Source organism: Eleutherodactylus coqui, chromosome 5, assembly GCF_035609145.1.
Source record: "Eleutherodactylus coqui strain aEleCoq1 chromosome 5, aEleCoq1.hap1, whole genome shotgun sequence".
In the NCBI taxonomy this organism is placed as follows: domain Eukaryota; kingdom Metazoa; phylum Chordata; class Amphibia; order Anura; family Eleutherodactylidae; genus Eleutherodactylus; species Eleutherodactylus coqui.
Window position 1 is genome coordinate 272,064,454 of NC_089841.1, and position 21,289 is coordinate 272,085,742.

General features: G+C 48.5%; 2 protein-coding genes across 3 annotated transcripts in view; both read left to right on the top strand.

Moving 5' to 3' along the window:
- ADAMTSL5 (ADAMTS like 5) overlaps positions 1-14,825 on the top strand; it is a 55,623-nt gene extending 40,798 nt beyond the window's left edge. Inside the window, exon 12 of one of the 2 annotated variants that reach the window (XM_066604694.1) lies at positions 14,603-14,825. In XM_066604694.1, the coding sequence (XP_066460791.1) occupies positions 14,603-14,637 (35 nt within the window). In that variant the 3' untranslated portion in view covers positions 14,638-14,825. Of the gene's footprint in view, positions 1-7,019; positions 7,681-14,602 lie in introns of those variants that run through there. The other variant, XM_066604693.1, reaches the window with a different exon arrangement.
- Positions 14,826-18,431: 3,606 nt separating this feature from the next.
- Positions 18,432-19,739, top strand: LOC136628977 (keratin-associated protein 16-1-like). Its single transcript, XM_066605052.1, has one exon. The coding sequence runs from the start codon at positions 18,432-18,434 to the stop codon at positions 19,737-19,739; it is 1,308 nt and encodes a 435-aa protein (XP_066461149.1).
- Positions 19,740-21,289: the final 1,550 nt, after the last annotated feature.

Sequence of the window (21,289 nt, forward strand, 5' to 3'; positions counted from 1 at the left end):
CTGTGGAGCCAGGGCCCGAACCCCAATGGGCAAGGTCCCTGGCCGCTGCCATTTCTGGCTTGGCCACATCCACTGCGGCGATTTTACGCCAGTTAGAGCCCAGCTCAGACGCGTCCTCCTCGGAATATGCACGAGGGAGGGCACACAAAAGAAGGAGGTCCCGTAGCAGCGAGGACACTCCCAATAGATCGCGCCACACCAGGAGGTCGTCTAGATCCTCCAAGTCCAGAAGGTCCAGAGACTCTCAAAAGAAGGAGGTCCCGTAGCAGCGAGGACACTCCCCATAGATCGCGCCACACCAGGAGGTCGTCTAGATCCTCCAAGTCCAGACGGTCCAGAGACTCTCATGGCTCTCATGGGTCCAGGGAGTCCATGCATACTTACCACAGATCAAGGCATTCTTCACGGTCCCGGTATTCTGCGAGACCGGCCCGGGCTCACCATGAGTCCCCTCGAGCATCTTGCTCATGGGCGTCCCAGGACACGGCCCAAACGGCAGGCGAGGGCATGGGGTCTGAAGACTACGACCACTCTGCAGGCTCGTCGGTTTCGGAGCTAGACGAGGAACAGGTGTCGCGCCTAGCCAGTCTAATGGACGGCCTGGTAATATCCATAAGAGAAACCCTCCAGGTAACAGAGGAACCAGTAGAGACGGCTCCTTCCACGGTGTCATTTAGACGGCAGAAGAGATCACGACAGGTCTTCCCAGACCATCCGGATTTTTCGGAGGTCCTTAACAAGGAATGGCAGAACCCGGACAAAAAATTTAGGCAACCCGGGAAGACTTGGGAAATTACATACCCATTCCCAGGGGGTCTGAAAAAGGGTTGGGCGGTACCTCCGGTAATCGACCCACCAGTGTCACGACTGTCTAGAAGCACAGCATTGCCAACAGCCGAAGTAGCAACGCTGGCTAATCCTCAAGACAGGAAGCTGGATACGTTGGCGAAAACAGTGTTTCAAGCCACAGGCACTGCTTTGCAGCCGATTTTTGCGGCCGCATGGGTCAGTAAGGCGTCCATAGCCTGGGCCAAACAGCTACGGAGAGACATTGTAGCAGGCGCTCCACCGAGTGAGTTGCTCGAACTGACAGACAACGTCATACAGGCAAACAAGTTTGTATGCGCAGCAGAACTAGACGCAGCCAAGTTCGTTGCCCGGGCATCCGCTGCATCGGTCGCGGCAAGGAGAACTCTCTGGCTGAAAAGCTGGTCAGCAGATACAGCATCCAAGATGGCTCTAACAAAATTGCCAAGCAAAGGAAACAGGCTGTTTGGACCTAAACTGGATGACATGATAAAGGACGCCACAGGCGGCAAGAGCACGTCATTACCACAAATGCCGGCAAGAAAGGAGAAGGTTCCATTAAAAAGGAAACCGTTTTTTTGATCCTTTCGGCGTTTTTCGTCCCGTCCAGGGTCAGGGCAGTGGTCCCAGTCTACGAGAACCCCGACGGACGCAAAGAGGGGCCCCTCTTTCAAAACAAGACTAACATGGCGATCCCGACCCGGAACATCTAAAACGGCGGGATCAAAGAGCGCGGCATGAGATGCTGCCCCCACCCAGTTTCACCAGGGTGGGGGGCAGGCTCTCCCAATTTCGGGAGACATGGGGGAGGCGCGTGAGCGACAAGTGGGTGCAGGAGATTGTGACATCCGGGTATGCAATCGAATTCACGACTCTCCCACGGAATTCGTTCTGCAGGTCCAGAGTGCCTACCACCCTGGAAGGAGTAGCCAACCTACAGCAGGCAGTGCAGAATCTTCTGGCACAGGGGGTTGTGAAACCGGTACCGGGGGCACAAGAGAGGCAAGGGTTCTATTCGAATCTTTTTCTTGTACCCAAAAAGGGCGGCAGAGTGAGGCCGGTGTTGGATTTAAGGAGGTTGAATCAATTCATCAGAACAAAACACTTCCGGATGGAGTCAATCAAGTCCGTGATAAACTCCATGCAGCCGGGCGAATTTCTGTCCTCGATAGATATCAAGGACGCTTATCTCCATATCCCGATTCGGGAAACACATCAAAAATTCCTTCGTTTCGAAACACAGGGAAGGCATTTTCAATTTACGGCACTGCCATTCGGCCTGTCTACCTCTCCAAGAGTTTTTACGAAGGTACTAGCAGCAGTGATGGCGCTACTCCATGCGGAAGGTATATCGGCCATTCCATACCTGGACGATATACTAATAAAGGCACCGTCGTGGGGCGGCAACATCAGAAGCCTACACGTCACGATGAAGATTCTAGAAGAATTCGGCTGGATAGTGGACCGCCAAAAATCGTGCCTAATACCGACACAACGCTTGGAGTTTTTGGGCATGATATTTGAAACCAGCCAGCACCGGGTCCTGCTACCCCAAGCAAAGGTAGACAAGCTCCGGCAGGGGGTCCGGTCCCTAATACAGGGGAAACTGCTAACCATCAGACACTGCATGGCTATCCTGGGCCAGATGGTGGCAGCATTCAAGGCGGTTCCCTTCGCCCAGTTCCGGTCGCGGAAGCTACAACACTTGATATTGTCACGCTGGAACGGGTCCCGGCTGACCCTGGAACAGCGAATCCAGATAACCCCTCAAGTCCAAAGGTCACTGAAGTGGTGGCTGGAACCTGGGAGGCTTCAGGCGGGACGGCCTTAGGGCCCAAGGCGTTGGATAGTAGTGACGACGGACGCCAGCCTTTCAGGTTGGGGCGGAACACTGGGGGACCAGTCTGTTCAAGGAGTTTGGTGTCAAAGAGAGACAAGGCTGCATATAAACATCCTAGAGTTGCGGGCCATCTACCTGACACTTCGGGCCCAGCCTCAAGAGAAAAAATGTACACGTCCAGACGGACAACACCACAGCGGTGGCCTATGTCAACCGGCAAGGGGAAACACGGAGCGCGTCGGTAATGAGCGAGGTAGCAGGCATACTAACGTGGGCGGAGAAGCATCTGAGCTCAATTTCCGCAGTCTACATTCCCGGAATAGAAAACTGGGTGGTGGATTACCTAAGCCGGGAAAGAGTAGATCCCGGCGAATGGGGGCTGCACCCAGAAGTTTTTCGGACGATATGCCTGAAATGGGGTACACCAGACGTGGACCTCATGGCAACCCGACTAAACTACAAACTACGCCCATTTGTGTCCCGAGCGCGGGATCCACAAGCAGCGGCAACGGATGCGCTGACCATTTCGTGGGGGGAGTACAAGCTCCTATACGTATTTCCACCAATCCCTCTCATACCGAGGATCCTAGGGAAAATCAAGCAGGAAGGGCGACCAGCGATATTAATAGCGCCAGACTGGCCAAGAAGAAGCTGGTACGCAACCATCATAGAAATGCTGTTCGACACACCGTGGCATCTTCCAGAGCAAAGAGACCTGCTATCCCAGGGGCCTTTTCTACACCCGAATTCCAAGTCTCTACATTTGACGGCTTGGCCGTTGAGACCGAGGTGTTGAGAAGAAAAGGTTATTTGGAGAAGGTTATTCAGACACTGATACGGGCCAGAAAACCAGCCTCATCTGCAATTTATTATAGAGTCTGGAAGCGCTTCTTCACCTGGTGTGAGGAGAGGCAGGTACAACCGATGCAATTTTCGGTGGCCAGAATTCTTGCATTCCTACAATCGGGCCTCGAAGTAGGATTGAGGGTAGGTTCGTTGAGGGGACAGGTGTCGGCATTAACGGTACTGTTCCAAAAGCCAATCGCAAATAGGATGGCTGTACGTACATTCCTGCAAGGAGTCGCTCATACGACACCCCCGTTTAAACCCCCGGTCCAAACTTGGGACCTTAATCTCGTGTTGGACACTATGACGGACCAGCCGTTTGAGCCGCTGAAGGAAATTTCTATGCAACTACTGACCTGGAAGGTGGTATTCCTCGTCGCTATCACGTCAATTCGTAGGGTCTCGGAGCTGGCGGCTTTGTCTATACAGGTGCCATATATGATCTTCCACCAGGACAAAGCGGTACTAAGACCATCACCCGAGTTTCTACCAAAGGTAGTCTCGCAGTTTCACATTAATGAAGAAATTGTCTTGCCTTCTTTTTGTCCAGATCCAGTACACAAAAAGGAAAAAATGCTGCACCACCTGGACGTAGTAAGGGCGCTGAGGATCTATGTGAAAAGAACAAAGGAGTTTCGTAAGACCGACACCCTCTTCGTTATTCCGGAGGGGACCCGGAGGGGCTTGGCAGCCTCAAAAGTCACCCTATCGAAATGGATAAGGTCCCTGATAACAGAGGCGTATCACGCCTCAGGACGCTCGCCGCCATTTCGGGTTACGGCCCACTCCACACGGGCGGTGGGGGCTTCCTGGGCAGTCCGTCACGGAGCCTCAGCCCTTCAGGTGTGTAAGGCAGCCACCTGGACTTCCTTACATACGTTCTCAAAATTTTATAAGGTCCACACAGCTGCATCAGCTGACGCCGCTCTTGGCCGGAAGATCTTGCAGGCGGCGGTCGTTGACCGCACAGCCGAACTTTGAACGCCCACCCAATATATTGTTTTCGGGACTGCTTGTGGACGTCCCATGGTCTAGGCTGTGGCCCCCAATGATACGGACGAGAAACAGATATTTTTGGTATAACTTACCGTAAAATCTCTTTCTCGTCGCGTTCATTGGGGGCCACAGCACCCACCCCTTGTTATTTAAGCGGTTGCTGGAACTTTCTGTTCTTCGGTCATGGTTTGGCAGAGAATTACGCCAAAAATATGTTTTGGTATGTATAAAACATAGTATGTATAATTTTACTCCCACTGGCTTCCTACTGCTTGCAGACAGACTAATTAGCTGAGTGCCTGCAGGGGGGATATAGCCAGGTGGGGAGGAGCTAACACTTTTTTGCTTAGTGTCGCCTCCTAGGGCAGTGGCTATATCCCATGGTCTAGGCTGTGGCCCCCAATGAACGCGACGAGAAAGAGATTTTACGGTAAGTTATACCAAAAATATCTGTATTTCCACTGAGAATCCGCCCTGTAAGAACCCTGCCTATACGTTGCAAATGATGAAATCTGCAGGTTTACCACAAAGTAATGAGCATACTGCGGCATCCTCCTATTCCTTAAATTATGACCACTACATTTGAATAGGATGTCAGCAACCCCATTGATGTGTATTGTACGGTGACCTCTAAACTGGAAAGGGGTTGTGCGGTCTTACCAGCTTAATCATTGTATAATGCAGTTTTCTAAAGTAGTTTGTGTTTCAGTTCCTCACCGTCTACATTATCCTGCTTATTGTCAGTGAATAGAACCAGCTGTTCGCACTCATGTATTGAGCCAATTTCTGCAGAAAACAGACAGCTCCATTCTTACTGTATTGGCAAGACTTGGTATTACAGGCATTAAAGTGAATTGGAACTTTGCCTGCAATACCAAGCCTGGCCACTACATTGGAAACAGTGCTGCAGAAAGCAGCTCAGTGCACAAGCATACTGACCTAGAGAACAGCTGATCTATGGAGGTGCCAGGCAACAGACCATCACCAATCTACTATTGATGACTTATTCTGAGGATAGGCTATCAATAGTTTACAACCAGAAAACTCCTTCTAAGGGGGTTGATAACTTGCCCTGCCATAGTCCTACTTACTCAACTGTCGTGTATTCTGACTTGGCACAGTCACAGCACCAATAGAAAAAAATTGCATAATGTTATATCGCCATACACATTTGATGCACATCAGTCAAACCCGCTGTTGTGGTGATTCTGGGATTGCTGCCTTGCTGATAGTCTGGTGATGGTTTTGGAGAGGTTTCTACCTCTTTGTGGGTGTGGGATTAGGTGTAACGTGCTTATGTGGGTGATTCTAGCCTGGCTGGAGACCGAGCTGAACAGCAGTTGATTTTCAGTCACTCTCTGACTAGACTAGCAGTCAGATGTTTGCTCCTGGATCGTTCAGTTACTTGCTTTGTAGTTTTGGTTTTCTGGTGTGGTTTCCTTTTCCCATGTGGGGTCAACTAGGGGCCGAGGCACGCAGTCGGGGCCGTCCTTATCGGGGCGATCACACTGCTTTCAGGCAGCGCCCTTTCCCACTGTTTGATTGTATAGGGACAGTGTTTCCCATATTTTGGTTCCGTTCTAGTTTTGTCTTTATTTCCATTTGTGGTAGATCTGCGAGTGACAGATCCAGGACGGCCAGGTTGGATGTGACACCCACTGATTTCGATGGGTTTGGCCAATCATTTAATATGTAAGGGGCCTCCCGGCTCTCCCTCGACAGCCAATATTCAGGGAGATAAGGATCAAGCAGTTGAATTTCAAGTGCCGGTCCTTTTGTTCTTAGGGAAATTTGCTGCCGCCAGAGGTGACTGGTAGTGGCTTTATTAACTCTGTTAATTAAGAACACATTCCTGATTGGCTGCATCTGTATGGGAACATCAAATAGCAGTCGGGCAAATGAGCACTTGGCAAGTAGCTATCTAATGTGTATGGCCTGCCTTATTCATTCTAGTAACAGATTGTCAGTGAATGGAAACATTCCAAGGTTGAAGACCCCTTTTGACCATGAGCTGTACACACAGGTACTGTACAGGACACGTTTTGTGTTTAAGGGCGGCCGCACACGGGTGTGAGTGCATATATGCTGACGTGCATGCTGTATGTAAGGTGCACCGAATCGCGCACGTTGGCGCGGTCCAGGCAGCGCCATGTTTAACCCAAGGATATTGAACAGTTCAGTGCACAATTTCAGGCAGATGGTTACCGTCGGTGTGCAGTTGCGCACCAAAATAAAGCATGTTGCGTTTTTTACCTGCGCTTGAAATGCGCATGAAAAGAAATGCGTGTGAAGGAACCCATTGAAATCAGATCTTGCGGCCGCAGATGCGCCCGTATGCAGCTGCCCTAAGAGCTGTGAGTCATACAATTGTGTGTGAACACGAGCTTTTACTCTCTGGAATGTCAGAAAGCAGAAAACTGTCAGGAACTGAAACACAAAGAACATCGGAAAGTTGTAGAACTTCTGCCTGAAATGAGAAAACCCTCAAAGTGTCACTTAATTACTTGTTGGTTTATCTCGTACCCTGCAGTAATCCGTGGCAGGATCTCGAGGCGGAAGACAATGGGCCAGGAGTCGCGCTACGATGTGCAGATTAAACATGTTTACAAGAACAAGTTCCCTCTTGTGCAGCGTGAATACATTTGGGTTTCCAACAAGTGTGACTGTCCCATGCTGCAAGAACATAAAGAATATATCATGATGCCTTCGAGACACGTGAACCACGAGCGAACGCTGAACAGAATCCTGCTGACCGCTCACAGCTATGTCCGGCCCTGGTCACAACACGAGGACTACCAGGTGGAACGGCTAAACAGAATGTGCAGAACGTCCTCCTGAGACCCTCGTACAACAGCCGTTCTGTTCTATACATGCAGACACAGAGGGCAGGAAGCCCAAAGTCATCAAGAATAACAGCAAAGCTGAAGGCAGAAGGCAGATCCAAGTACAACTGCGAACACCTGTAACCACTGGCACATGGGACGCATTAAACTTGGAATGTCCATAGCAAAATAATATAATTTATTAAAGGCCACTCCAGAAAAAACACATTCTTTTTACCATCCCCCTCCCCTGACTGCCTGTTGCCCTCTGAAGGTCTCTTCTGTGTACTGCAGCCACTTTCTTGCAGTGCAGCCCCTTGTCTGATGCTTATTAGGCATCACTTAATTCTACAATGTTTTACTTCCCGGTTCACCTCTATTCCATGATGCATCAGCACAGCACTAGTTAAGGCTATACTATATTTGTCTGTAGAGGGACAGTTTAATTATCATTGTCTTCTATATTCACCTAAATAACATGCAGACCATAAATATCCAGTGAGGAGAATGAGCTGTGATCTCCTCTATTATAACTGTGTGACAGGAGTGCCTATGTTCCCCTGTAGGCAGTTTCTGTGGTAGGCTCCATGTAACTGCATCACACAGACTGAGAATCTGACTAGTTTCAGAGACCATAACCCCAAGTAGATGTGAGCCGGTCAGAAAGGAGATCACATGACCATCTGAGAATAATAAAGATGCTGGGAATTTCAAAGTGATAGAAATAACTAAACAAGATAACACTAGCCCACTTATATTTACTGGGGGGGATAGCCACATCATGAATCAATAGGAAATAAAATCCCCAGAGTGGCCCTTTAAGGCCTCATATCCACGGCACATGCAGATTTTTCATGCGGATCCGCAGCGGATGCAATGTGAGTCATCCGTGCAGAAAAATCCACAACCCCAGCGCCCAGCCTTTTTCCGACCTCCCTAACTGTATTTGCGGATCCTAAGCTCCCATAGAGATGAATGGAGTACATCCGCGCGTGATCCGCGGTAAAATGGAGCATGCTGCGATTTATTATCTGTGCATGGCATCTGCAAATCAAATAAAAACAAATCCGCAGGTGTTGAATGAAGTGCGGACGCTCAATGCCTCCCTATGGGTGGCTGGATCTAACGTGCGGATTCCGCAAATCAAATCCGCCCGTGGACATTGGGCCTAAGATGCAAATACATTGTAACAAAGCAAACTAACTCTGTGTTACAGAAAAAGCATTTGTACGTAAGACCTGTTGATTTAGGTGCTTCTAATGTAGCAGAACATTCCACTACGGGAAAATGTGCGCCACAATCCTCATGTCTAACGCGGATCGTACAGCGGATTTACCACATTTACTAAATCTGCACAAATCCAGAACAAAATCCACACGTTAGATGAGGATTTGATGCAAATTTTTCTGCTAGAATTTTCCAGATCATGTGAAGGCACCCTGAGGGCGGACACCGACTCGCTATACGATAGCCCAGCGCTGCGAGAGTGAGTGAAGACGCATGATAATGAAACCAATGATTTTGTTTCATTCTCATTCGCGATGTTTTCAATGTAACCTTGCATCGCAAAGAGTCATCTGCGATATCGCCCATTGTTCTCGATGGGGCCTGTGGCAACAGCGCTAGCCCCATTGAAAACATAGGGAGAACATTGTGACAGCTGTGGCAGAAGCCTGTGATGCTATCCCATTTATTTCAATGGGGCCGGCACTGCTGCAGCCCCATTGAAAGCAGTGGGCTTGCAGCAATGATTTTCAGGGAAGGGCTTGCCATATAAGCCCTTCCCTAAAAATCATAGCAAGCTGTAAAAAAAAAGTAAAAAAAAAAGTTTAACTCACCTAGAAGAGCTGTCTGGCTCTTCTCTCCAGTCCCGACAGTCTTCTCTGTTCTGGAGGCCGGGGATTGAAAAATTCCCGCCTCCAGAAAGCGCTGCCTCTGATTGGCCACAGCGCTCAGCCAATCAGAGGCAGTGCCCAGCCGTCATTGAATGACAGCTGAGTACTGCCTCTGATTGAACATTCCCCAAGCCCTCAGCCAGACATGGCAGATTCTTTATAAAAAAAAAAAAGAAAAGCCTTTCTTTGGGTCTACCTGCTCATCTCATAATATTTTTGTGCAGTAATATAGCAGTCTATGGGGCGCTGAGAGCTCTGGAAGGGCTCTTACCCACTTGCGTTTCTTTAACGCGATTGTCATGGGACTTTCTAATGTTAAAAACACATCACAAGTTCGTACTTTGTGATTTTTGTGCGATACGTTTTTAACATTAGAAAGAAACGCTATCTTTTCTCCTGAGGGAGAGCACCCAAATGGCCCTGCACGATCCTCTGGGTAATATGCAAATAAGGGAGATGGAATAAAACCTCTACAGTGCCACCTATTGGAAGGTAGCATTCCTTCAAGCCAAAGTCAGACTTTTAGAGGTTTTATTCCATCTCCGTTATTTGCATATTACCCAGAGGAGCGTGCATGGCTATTTGAATCTCCTCACTCACTGTCTAGGTGCTCTCCCTAAGGAGAAAAGAAAGCGTTTCTGACCCCGATCCCAGGACTGGCACAAGTAAAGCCAGACTCCTACTGTACACTGATGAAGGGCAAGCACACTGAAACAGCTGTATGCACATGGAGTTTGGCTTTGCTTTTAATTCCCAGTCTTTGTTACAAGGCTTGTATAAGAAGTCTGACTTTGGCTTGAAGGAATGCTGCCTTCCAATAGGTGGCGCTGTGGGGGATTTATTCCATCTCCCTTATTAACATTAGAAAATCCCATTGACAATTGTGTTAAAAAAAAGCTGCGCTATCTCAGCCTTAAAAACAAACGCAAGTGGGTGAGGGCCGTAATACTGTGATGTATGAAGACACTATACGGATACACCCAGAGAGCAGAAGGATAGTATGTGCTCTCCAAGAACATTTTTATTTCTTAAAGCAGGGAAGACATACATACTGACAGACATACTGGAACATTACCAGCTAAAAACATAAAATGCATCTATGATACTTTGTGCGTACAAATCTTGATGATCAAGTGGAAGATCCGGCGCTGAGGAGCGGTCAGCTGACCTTTATTACTTGGTAGCAGGGGGTTTTAGAATGCTTCTCCACCTTTGGTTAGTAGAGGTTTACGTTACTGGGGGTCTAACGGTAAACACACAAATATATATTATGCATTTACACTCCTGGTCAAAACACTCCGGACCCCAGAAGAAGTTGTCGTTTTCAGCAAAACTCGTCATGCAGTTATATCTCAGGCAGATCTGTAAATGCTGAGAGTTGTGGTGATTAGGTGAACGGGCTTGTCACCGGAGGCCCTAAAAGTGGTTCCCCCCCTTGGTCTATAAAAGGCTCTTGTAGGCTCCTTGTGTGTAGTGACCTCTTCTTGTTGACCACTAGATGCCTCTACGACACAGAGAAGAGATTTTACCCCGTTACCAGAGTCTGAGAAGGGTGCATTATTGGGATGTGAGGAGCTGGATGGTCGTATCCATGAATTGTCCCCCACCGGCCGTCTGTTCGGGGGTGTTGGGACTAGTGGATCTGTGAGGGCATACAAGGTGACCGGGCTCAGGGCGCCCCCTACAGACCACCAGTAGAGAGGACCGTCTGACCAGACTGTTAGGAGGTTTGAGACCAGTGGATGTGTGAGGGCACACAAGGTGAACGGGCTCAGGACGCCCCCTACAGGCCACAAGTAGAGAGGGGCGTCTGACCAGACTGTTAGGAGGTTTGAGACCAGTGGATGTGTGAGGGCACACAAGGTGAACGGGCTCAGGACGCCCCCTACAGACCACCAGTAGAGAGGACCATCTGATCGCCCAACAAGCACCAGCAGCTCCAACTGTTTCATTGTCTGCTAACCAGAGACAGGGGGCGGCATCGTTTCACCTCTGTGTCTTTCGAAATAATTTCTAAGCACTTGGCTAAAGGACATTTGGTCTTACGGCACCCATTTCATCTACTGCCTTTGACACCCACGCACTGTCACCTCCATTTGCAGCAGTGTCATGAATGACAAAATGGAGTGGAAATGGGTTGTCTTCAGTGATAAATAAGTTTAGTTTGGGGAGTGACGACAGCCATGCTTGTGTCTGGAGACCACGGGGTGAGCGCCTTAATCCTGCTGTGGAGTGGCACACTGGACTGAAGTCCAGGAGGCCCGTGCCGTAGGGCTGCTCACAGCAAGACTTCAGTACGCCATATGATGGAGGAATTAAATGACAGAGCCCACACAGTTATGGATTCATCAACAATTCCTACCTGATGACTATCAGGCATCTTTATTTGTAGCCCCTCACATTGGGGTGTCACAATATCATTGGACAATTAACTTTACAAGGTTATTGGTTAATTTACAATTCAGCATTTCATAGGTTAAATTAAGACATTCTCGTGTCCATTGGTTACATCGCATTATTCTTAGTACAGTTTCTAAATTCCAAGAAATATCATAGTTCATTGGACAGTTCTCAATCCAACCTGTGATTGGTTCTTTTTAGACTTTACATGGCATTCATTGAATACATTCTAATTCTTCATTTGCATTACTTACAAGAAACCTTAAGTCACGGTGAATAACATCTTGACAGAGGGCCAAGAGGCCAAGTGTAGAACATGTCCTTATCTTATACCGTGTTTTCCCGAAATTACGTCCTACCCCGATAGTAAGACCTATCAGGTTTTTGGGGAGGCTTGAAATAAAAGGCCTCACCTGAAAATAGGACCTAGCTCAGGTGTCCTAAAAAAACAAAAAAAAAACAACACACAATACTCACCTGCTCCGCGGCGTCCTGATGGTCTTCAGCGGCACTGGGGGAAGCTGCGTCCCCGTCTCACAGGGGAGCTTCTGCTGGTGAAGGGGCTTTGAATACCCCGCCTCCAGCACAGTGAGCGCTGTGATTGGCTAATTGAGTGCCGGCAGCCAATCACAGCCGGTGCTCGATGAGCCAATTACAGCCATTCAGTGATATCATTCACTGAATGGCTGTGATTGGCTCATAGAGTGCCGCTGTGAGACGAGGAGGACGCAGCTTACTGCAGCACCCCGTCAAAGACCATCGGGAGGCATCGGGACGCCCTGGACGAGGTGAGGCCCCCCCGAAAAGACGACACTGTGCCCTTTTTTGGGAGGGGGGGGGGGTCAAAAATGTAAGACAGTGTCTTATTTTCTGGGGAAACGCTATATCACCATATGTCTCCTCAGTACATAGACAAGTTCAGACAAGTTCTTTTCTGGTATATTCGGTGTATGTTATTGCGCAGTTTAAATTCATACAATATAAATAACTTTTGTCCATAATCAAATATCTTCCGTTACACATGGTAATATCAACTGTTTCACCCCAGAAATGATGGTTGTCCTGCACACAACCTGAAAATAAGTGTTGTTCAATAACTTCTCCATAACTGGCGGATGTGTTCCTCTGCTGTCGACTTGAGCTTGAGTATTTTACCTGGCGGGCCTGTGTTTGTGTCAGCACCCGTGTCCACACGTCGGGACTTTCCAGAGGACCTTCCTCACTTACATATCTGCACCGTGTTTGGTAAGTGATGTGTCTTTGGACGTCTGGGGGAGATACCCTGATGCTGCAGGATGAGGTGAATGCTTTGTAGTGGTCTCACTAGCTGGACGCCCTGCAGCTTTGTTCTTTCAGCGACTTTAATTCTGGGGCATTATGAAGCTGCACTTCTCAGACACCGACTGCCTCCTTTCTTGTACCACGGTTCCTTTCCAGGACACGGCTCATACAGCTCTCCAAGATGACTCCTCACTCCTTTGACAGCTCTCTCTCGGCAATGCAGTCTCTATTAAGGCTCAGTACCACCGGAATTACTCTTTAGCTTGCAGCTCTCTATGAACTCAAATCCTCTAGATCTCCCACCTGACCTCTGCAGCCAATGGTGAGTCACATACAACACTCCACAGAGAAATACACAAACTGCAGTAATGTAGGATGACCAATAGAGGTCATTCTTGTACCATCCAGATTACATAAGTATAGGAAGCATAAGAGAGCTCATTACAGCACAACCTCCTACTTGGGCTCCCCCCTTACAGTCACACCAAGCACAACTCCACAAGTGTTGGAAAGTAATACTAGGATTGACCTTCTGTTAATTTTTGATAACATCAGATCCATCAGAATGGAGTGAATCCCTGTTGATAAAATTGGCACTGGAGAGAGACTAACGCCGCGCCACCATGCTTTCACTTATATATACCTAAATCTAATTAACCCCTTCCCAACCACATAATGTGATTATACTTCATGCGGTCCAAGCTGTAGGTGGGGGGCCCTCTGTTGTGCCAACAGTCCCCCTGTATTGGGTTGCCAATAAGTTGACATTGCAGTCCGGGGTCTAGCAAAATCTTCCCAGATAATTAATGGGTGCCTATTAAAGGGATTGTTTGGGCATATTTAATGTGTTCAGTCGCGTTACTCTGATTTCCTATTGCGACAGTCTGTTTTCCCCTCCTCCCCTGTCTCGTTTCCAGCCGATTCATTGCATGCAGTATCAGTACTGATGTCGTACACATGGAGAGGCTCAGTCACTGAACATGCTTAGTCCTAATAGACAACATTTGGGAAAGAGTAGTCGGTGGTCTTCCTAATGGTAGCAGCTATGGATACCAGAGCAAAGCATGCTGGGAATGAGGACTTGCAAAGAAAGTGCGGCATGTCAACAAGCAAGAGAGTGTAGAATGCCCCCGGGACTGGCATGAGGAATCATGAAAATGGAAACAAGTGTTATGGGGGAATTTGGAACCACATGTGATGTTTTTATATCTTGATGTAAGATCGAGATCAGGGTGAGAAGACTAAAAGTCTGAAATATCAAAGAACAATTATTTATCCTGCAGTCAACAAATCCCAAAAAAGTTTTAAAAATAAGTAATCAGAAAGTTTTACTCACCCCAAAGTGGTACCAATGAAAACTGCAGGTCACCTTCAACAAACTTTTCTTTTAAAGTAGTACAGCACACAAAAACCATATAGATTTGGTATCGCTGTCATCCTGCTGACGCACGGAGTAAAGTGAACGAATCATTGCACAGCGGACGCTGTAAAAACTAAACCCCGGCAAAACTGGTAAAACTGCGGAGGGTTTTCCCCACAATTACATTTATTTTAAAGTTACAATAAAAACTACAACTTGTGCCCCAAAAACAAGAAGTGCATAACAAAACAAGCAAAAATGAAAAACCAAAAAAATAAATCGCTGGACCTGAAAGGGTTAATGAAATTAAAAGTGATTTCTGATTTGACAATGACATTAATTGTTTTACGTACAGATCCTCGCGCCGCAGCTGCTTCCCTATTTCTGTGATTAGATGCGCTCCGACATGCCGTTCCTCCCATCTGGATGACAAGCAGTTACCAGCGCAGGATTCCTGGGGACGTCGCACAACACAAGCTGTTAGCAGCGGGACGCCTGGGAGTCGCCTCGCAGGATCTACGGTCTAAAGGGCCGTTAAATGGGACGATTATGAAGGAAAATGTGTTCAAATTAATAAAAGTGCGCAGTAATTGTTATGTCTAAAGGCAAACCGTTTACTGTTTGTTTGTTGCTCACTTTCAACCAGCATGGATTTCATGGCTGATCACTCGCTGCGTCTAAACATTCCACACTCAGGGTTCACATAGAATGTGCGAGAAGTCAGCATGGAGTAAGCGAGAAGTCAGCAGTGATCTGCCTTTGTAAACGCTCTGCACGAGCGCGAACAACTAGTGGTGACGTCAGAACTCGTGCGGTTGTTTAGTGGACGGTCGTCCTCTGTAAATGGAGCATAGGCCTCATGTCCACGGGGAAAATCAGATCCGCTGCAGATTCTACATGTAGAATCTGCAGCGGGTCCCTCCTGCCCCGCGGACATGAGCGCTGAAAAGAAGAATTTAAAAGAATTTACCTATCCGTAGCGGGCGGAGAAGCTCTGCTCTTCCTCACGGCCGGATCTTCTTTTTCGGCCGGCGGATGAATTCGTCACGCCGGCGGCACGTCGCCGACGTGCCGCGCGCATGCGCCGGGCACATCCGCCGAGCCGAAGCAAGAAAGATCCGGCCGTGAGGAATAGAAGACCTTCCCGGTCCGCTCCGGATGGGTAAATACTTTTAAATTCCTATTTTAGGTCTCCCGCGGATCCGGACGGCTTCCATAGGCTTCAATAGAAGCCCGCGGCAGCCGTCCCCGCGGGAGACCCGCATGAAAATGGAGCATGGTCCAGATTTTTTCATGCTCCATTTTTTTTAAAATCCCTTTTATTGACGATCCGCGGGTATTTATCTACCCCGCGGGTGGTCAATGCATCCCTATGGGGTGCGGATCCGCATGCGGGAGATCCGCTGCGGATCTTAAATCATATTTTGCCCGTGGACATGAGCCCTTAGGGCTCATGTCCACAGGCAAAATAAGAATTAAAATCCGCAGAGGATTTTAACTCTTCTCCTGCCCGCGGATCCGCACCCCATAGGGATGCATTGACCACCCGCGGGGTAGATAAATACCCGCGGATCGTCAATAAAAGGGATTTTAAAAAAAATGGAGCATGAAAAAATCTGGACCATGCTCCATTTTCATGCGGGTCTCCCGCGGGGACGGCTCCCGCGGGCTTCTATTGAAGCCTATGGAAGCCGTCCGGATCCGCGGGAGACAAAATTCGGAATTTACTCACACGCTCCGTTTCTTCTCTTCGCCTCGACGCCATCTTCTCTCCGTCGCGGCCGGATCTTTTTTCTTCGGGACGGCGCATGCGCGGGGCACGTCACCGACGTCATCATGCACATCCGCCGACCCGAAGAAAGTAGATCCGGCCGCGACGCAGAGAAGATGACGCCGCGGCGAAGAGAAGAAACGGAGCGGATGGGAGGTGAGTTTATTCTCATTTATTCCTATTTTCAGCGCTCATGTCCGCTGGGCAGGAGGGACCCGCTGCAGATTCTCCATGGAGAATCCGGAGCGGGCCTGATTTTCCCCGTGGACATGAGGCCTTAGAGTATATTTATACGCACAGATTTTTCATGCCATTTTCATGCGAGTGCGATGTAATTTTTCTCCCAAAATGCATTGCAATCGCGGGTAAAGTTCTGTGTCTCTGAGCGTGGTACGGCTCCGAACTTTCTGAACTAATATTGTGCTTAACAGTGTAAATACGGCCTTAATCCCTTAGTGACCAACCAGAGACTTTACATCCTAGCTAAGTAGGCTGTAATTCCCAGGGACGTAAAAACATGCTTCTTCCGGGGAGTAAAGCCACGTGGGCTGTAGATGTGACAATTTTTTAAAAACTTTACCACATTTTGACGCTTTTAATAAATATCCACAAATTCTGTCTATTTTTTCCACCTAAATGTGGCGAAAAAACGACGTCAGAATCACTGGGATCTGCAGAACCTTTCTGGAGTTATGTTAAAGTGACACATGGCAGATTTCCAAACTTTGGCTTGGTCATCTGGGGGTTAAAGCAGTTTTCCACGTTATTGACTTTATATAGTTCTGGGCTCCCCATGCCCAAAATTATATAACACCAATATGCTCACTGTGGCGCTGGACCCCCGCTTTGGCGCTAAAGCATCTGACAGGTGACATCTGCCAGCCAGAAGGCCTGGTGACGTCCCGTAAATCTGTCACGTGGGGCTTATAATGTAGAGGTCCTGAGGCAGATTTAGGACGCCCCTGTCTGGCCGCTTATTGGCTACTTATATACAATATATTCCCCGCTGTCACCAATGAGGACTTTTACCCACTAGCGTTTTTTTCGCTGTGATTTCGCTGTCTTTTTTTCCTCCAAATGTCAGTGGGACTTTCTAATGTCAAGAAAAAACGCAGCAAAATCGCAGCGAAAAAAACCCGCTAGCGGGTAAAAAGCCCTTAAGAAGTAATCCAGACAAAACGGTTAGGCCGGCTTCACCCGCGCGAGATTTGTGCATTGCGAGAAGCACAAATCTTGCACAAATTTGGACCCTCTGCTTGTGAATGGGTCATACTCAGGAGCGTTTTTTTTCCTGCATCACGCGTTTTTGCGCATACGATTCTCTGAATAAGCCTTAACCTGGCGCACTCCGCTTATTCTATACGGGAAGCTTCAGGAAATCTTCCATCAAGGCGTATTTTGTCTTATAAACAATGCTTATACGAGCGGCCCTTTCTTATCTATGTCTGCGCTTTAGTTAGAAGGACGAAGAGCGAAGCACGCCGAGCGGTCGGACCGGACGGACAGACAGACAAGAACTGCTAGAATAATTACAAATAACTCAGTGGAAGACGTAATAGTCACATGCCGGCATGTCTTCAGACATTGCAAACTGGTGCTGCTCTCTACTGGCCACAGGTGGCACTGCACTCTCTCAACCCCTTGTCTGGGATCTACTGTATCTGTGTCCAAAGGTGGAAGGTAGCACAAAACAGCTTCTGTACACTGCCTGTTGTGCTACACGTCAATCCATTACAGTAGATCTCCTGCAAATCCGCACGACAATCCTTCTGGTGCTCTCGGTGTCACCACACAAAATATTTATACTGCAAGGTAAATGCCGTCAGAATAAAAGGGAAAAACCACCAGCTGGTCATCCCCCTTGGTAATTCAGCGGTGTCAGAGGTGCTCTTGGCTGCAGCTGAAAACACATTGATGCCACATACAGACTTGCACGTTACCTCCGGGTTTTGTGGACAGTAACACTGTGTTTTTTAAAAATGCAGCATGACCGGTGTTTTTTTTTGTGTTTTTGCTTTCATATTGCTATTTTCTGTTGGGCAAATCGGGATCAATGTTTGTACAGTAGAAAATAAGATATACGGAGACAAATACTGAACAGATAGTGCTTGTCTGCGGTCGCAGGACGCCTCCCGGACTGTAGGATTGTCCCCAAATGAAAGCTTTAATAACTGCTAAGATCACAGTTTTAAATTTAAGATCGGCCCCGCAAAAATATAAGCACTTCTCTGATTGGTTGTTGGTAATGATGCAAAACCCATAGTCATGTCATACTGCTGACATCATAATCGTCGTGGACAGCTCGTGTGCCATCATAATCGTCACGGCCAGCTCGTGTGACATCATAATCGTCGTGGACAGCTCATGTGACATCATAATCGTCGTGGACAGCTCATGTGACATCATAATCGTCATGGACAGCTCGTGTGACATCATAATCGTCACGGGCAGCTCGTGTGCCATCATAATCGTCGTGGACAGCTCGTGTGACATCATAATCGTCGCGGACAGCTCGTGTGCCATCATAATCGTCGTGGACAGCTCGTGTGACATCATAATCGTCGTGGACAGCTCGTGTGACATCATAATCGTCACAGACAGCTCGTGTGCCATCATAATCGTCGCGGACAGCTCATGTGACATCATAATCGTCACGGGCAGCTCGTGTGCCATCATAATCGTCGCGGACAGCTCATGTGCCATCATAATCGTCGCGGACAGCTCATGTGACATCATAATCGTCGCGGACAGCTCGTGTGACATCATAATCGTCACGGCCAGCTCGTGTGACATCATAATCGTCGTGGACAGCTCGTGTGCCATCATAATCGTCGCGGACAGCTCGTGTGACATCATAATCATCGCGGACAGCTCGTGTGACATCATAATCTTCGCGGACAGCTCGTGTGCCATCATAATCGTCGTGGACAGCTCGTGTGACATCATAATCGTCATGGACAGCTCGTGTGCCATCATAATTGTCGCGGACAGCTCGTGTGACATCATAATCGTCGTGGACAGCTCGTGTGACATCATAATCGTCGCGGACAGCTCGTGTGCCATCATAATCGTCGTGGACAGCTCGTGTGACATCATAATCGTCGCGGACAGCTCGTGTGACATCATAATCGTCGCGGACAGCTCATGTGCCATCATAATCGTCGCGGACAGCTCATGTGCCATCATAATCGTCGTGGACAGCTCGTGTGACATCATAATCATCGCGGACAGCACGTGTGACATCATAATCGTCGTGGACAGCTCGTGTGACATCATGATCGTCATGGACAGCTCGTGTGCCATCATAATCGTCACGGGCAGCTCGTGTGACATCATAATCGTCACGGGCAGCTCGTGTGACATCATAATCGTCGCGGACAGCTCGTGTGACATCATAATCGTCGCGGACAGCTCGTGTGACATCATAATCGTCATGGACAGCTCGTGTGACATCATAATCGTCACAGACAGCTCGTGTGACATCATAATCGTCGTGGACAGCTCGTGTGACATCATAATCGTCACAGACAGCTCGTGTGACATCATAATCGTCATGGACAGCTCGTGTGACATCATAATCATCACAGACAGCTCGTGTGACATCATAATCGTCGCGGACAGCTCGTGTGACATCATAATCGTCATGGACAGCTCGTGTGTTGCTTGTTGTCACCTCGTATCATCAGCACAAAGTGACCAATTTAATGAAAGATATTCCTAAAGACGTGAGAGCCGGGACTAAATCTTCATAAGGACAATATTCGGACCCGCTATGGCATATGCGGGTCGTGTTGGGATGTTGCGCTGGTTACTGGCGACAGCCATCTTGTTAGCATGAAAGTGAAGAGACATTCGAAAGTTTTGTTCAGATCTGCGTTGGAGACTCCATTCACATCCGGCACAAAGCTACTTGGTTCAGCGAAATGCCCGGCGACTCTTGGAAGCAGAGAGAACTGGGAAATGAACTGAAACTCGTGAGACGAGGGTCTGACTCAGGCCTATATCCACTGGCAGGCAGGGATTCCACTCATGACTTCCCCCAGCAGAATCCTTACCTGCTTGCGGACATGGGGAGGAAAAAGTCATCATACTCACCTGTCAGGACACTGCGGGTCTCCCCTCCGTCACGGCCGCATCTTCTTTTTTCTGCTTTTTTCTTCTTTTCATACCTTACGCATGCGCTATTTGTTTTTTTTAAACTCCTGCTCTCCCACACATCCGCAGCTGTGCCGCGAGTATGGACGACCTCCATTAGCTTTAATGGAAGCCGCGGGAGCCGTCCATAAGGTAGACCCGCAGGAAAATGGAGCATGCTGCGATTTCTTCCCCGTGCACGCCAGTAAGAAATCACATCCACATGCTTTAAGCATCTCTATGGGCAGCAAGACGCATGGATCTCCCATGCAGGGGCCACACGTGGACATTGGGCCTTAAAGGGGTTGTCCCGCGCCGAAACGTGTTTTTTTTTTCCAACAGCCCCCCCGTTCGGCGCGAGACAACCCCGATGCAGGGGTTAAACAAGAACACCGGACAGCGCTTACCTGAATCCCTGCGCTCCGGTGACTTCTTACTTACCGGTTGAAGATGGCCACCGGGATCTTCTCCCTCGGTGGACCGCAGGGCTTCTGTGCGGTCCATTGCCGATTCCAGCCTCCTGATTGGCTGGAATCGGCACGTGACGGGGCGGAGCTACACGGAGCTGATCTCCGGCACGAGCGGCCCCTTTCAGAAAAGAAGACCGGACTGCGCAAGCGCGTCTAATCGGGCGATTAGACGCTGAAAATTAGGCGGCTCCATGGAAACGAGGACGCCAGCAGCGGAGCAGGTAAGTGAAAAACTTCTTATAACTTCTGTATGGCTCATAATTAATGCACAATGTACATTACAAAGTGCATTAATATGGCCATACAGAAGTGTATAGACCCACTTGCTGCCGCGGGACAACCCCTTTAAAGGAGTAGGGCTCTAGAAAGGTGGCCTGGGACATTCTGCAATATTCAAGCAATACCGTCACCTTGTGTTTAATCATAACCGGAAGAGCTCTGTGCCTCAACTGTGGGCTAAAACCAGTAAGCATATTGTGCCTCTTAATGAGACGGCCACCACTAAGCTTTGTGCCACTGTATCTGCAGTTGTATACAGTAAATTCAAACTACTTGAGCTGAATGGGATCTGCAAGAATCTTCTTTTAAAGAGGAACCAATCAAGTAAGACTACATGCTGGTGGGTCGCTCAATATGTGCAGATGGAGTTTTGTAGTCAGGTGGGTCA

Bases quoted from the DNA above. Each gene is read 5' to 3' on its own strand.
- LOC136628977 (XM_066605052.1), top strand. From the start codon at position 18,432: ATGGACAGCTCGTGTGACATCATAATCGTCACGGGCAGCTCGTGTGCC.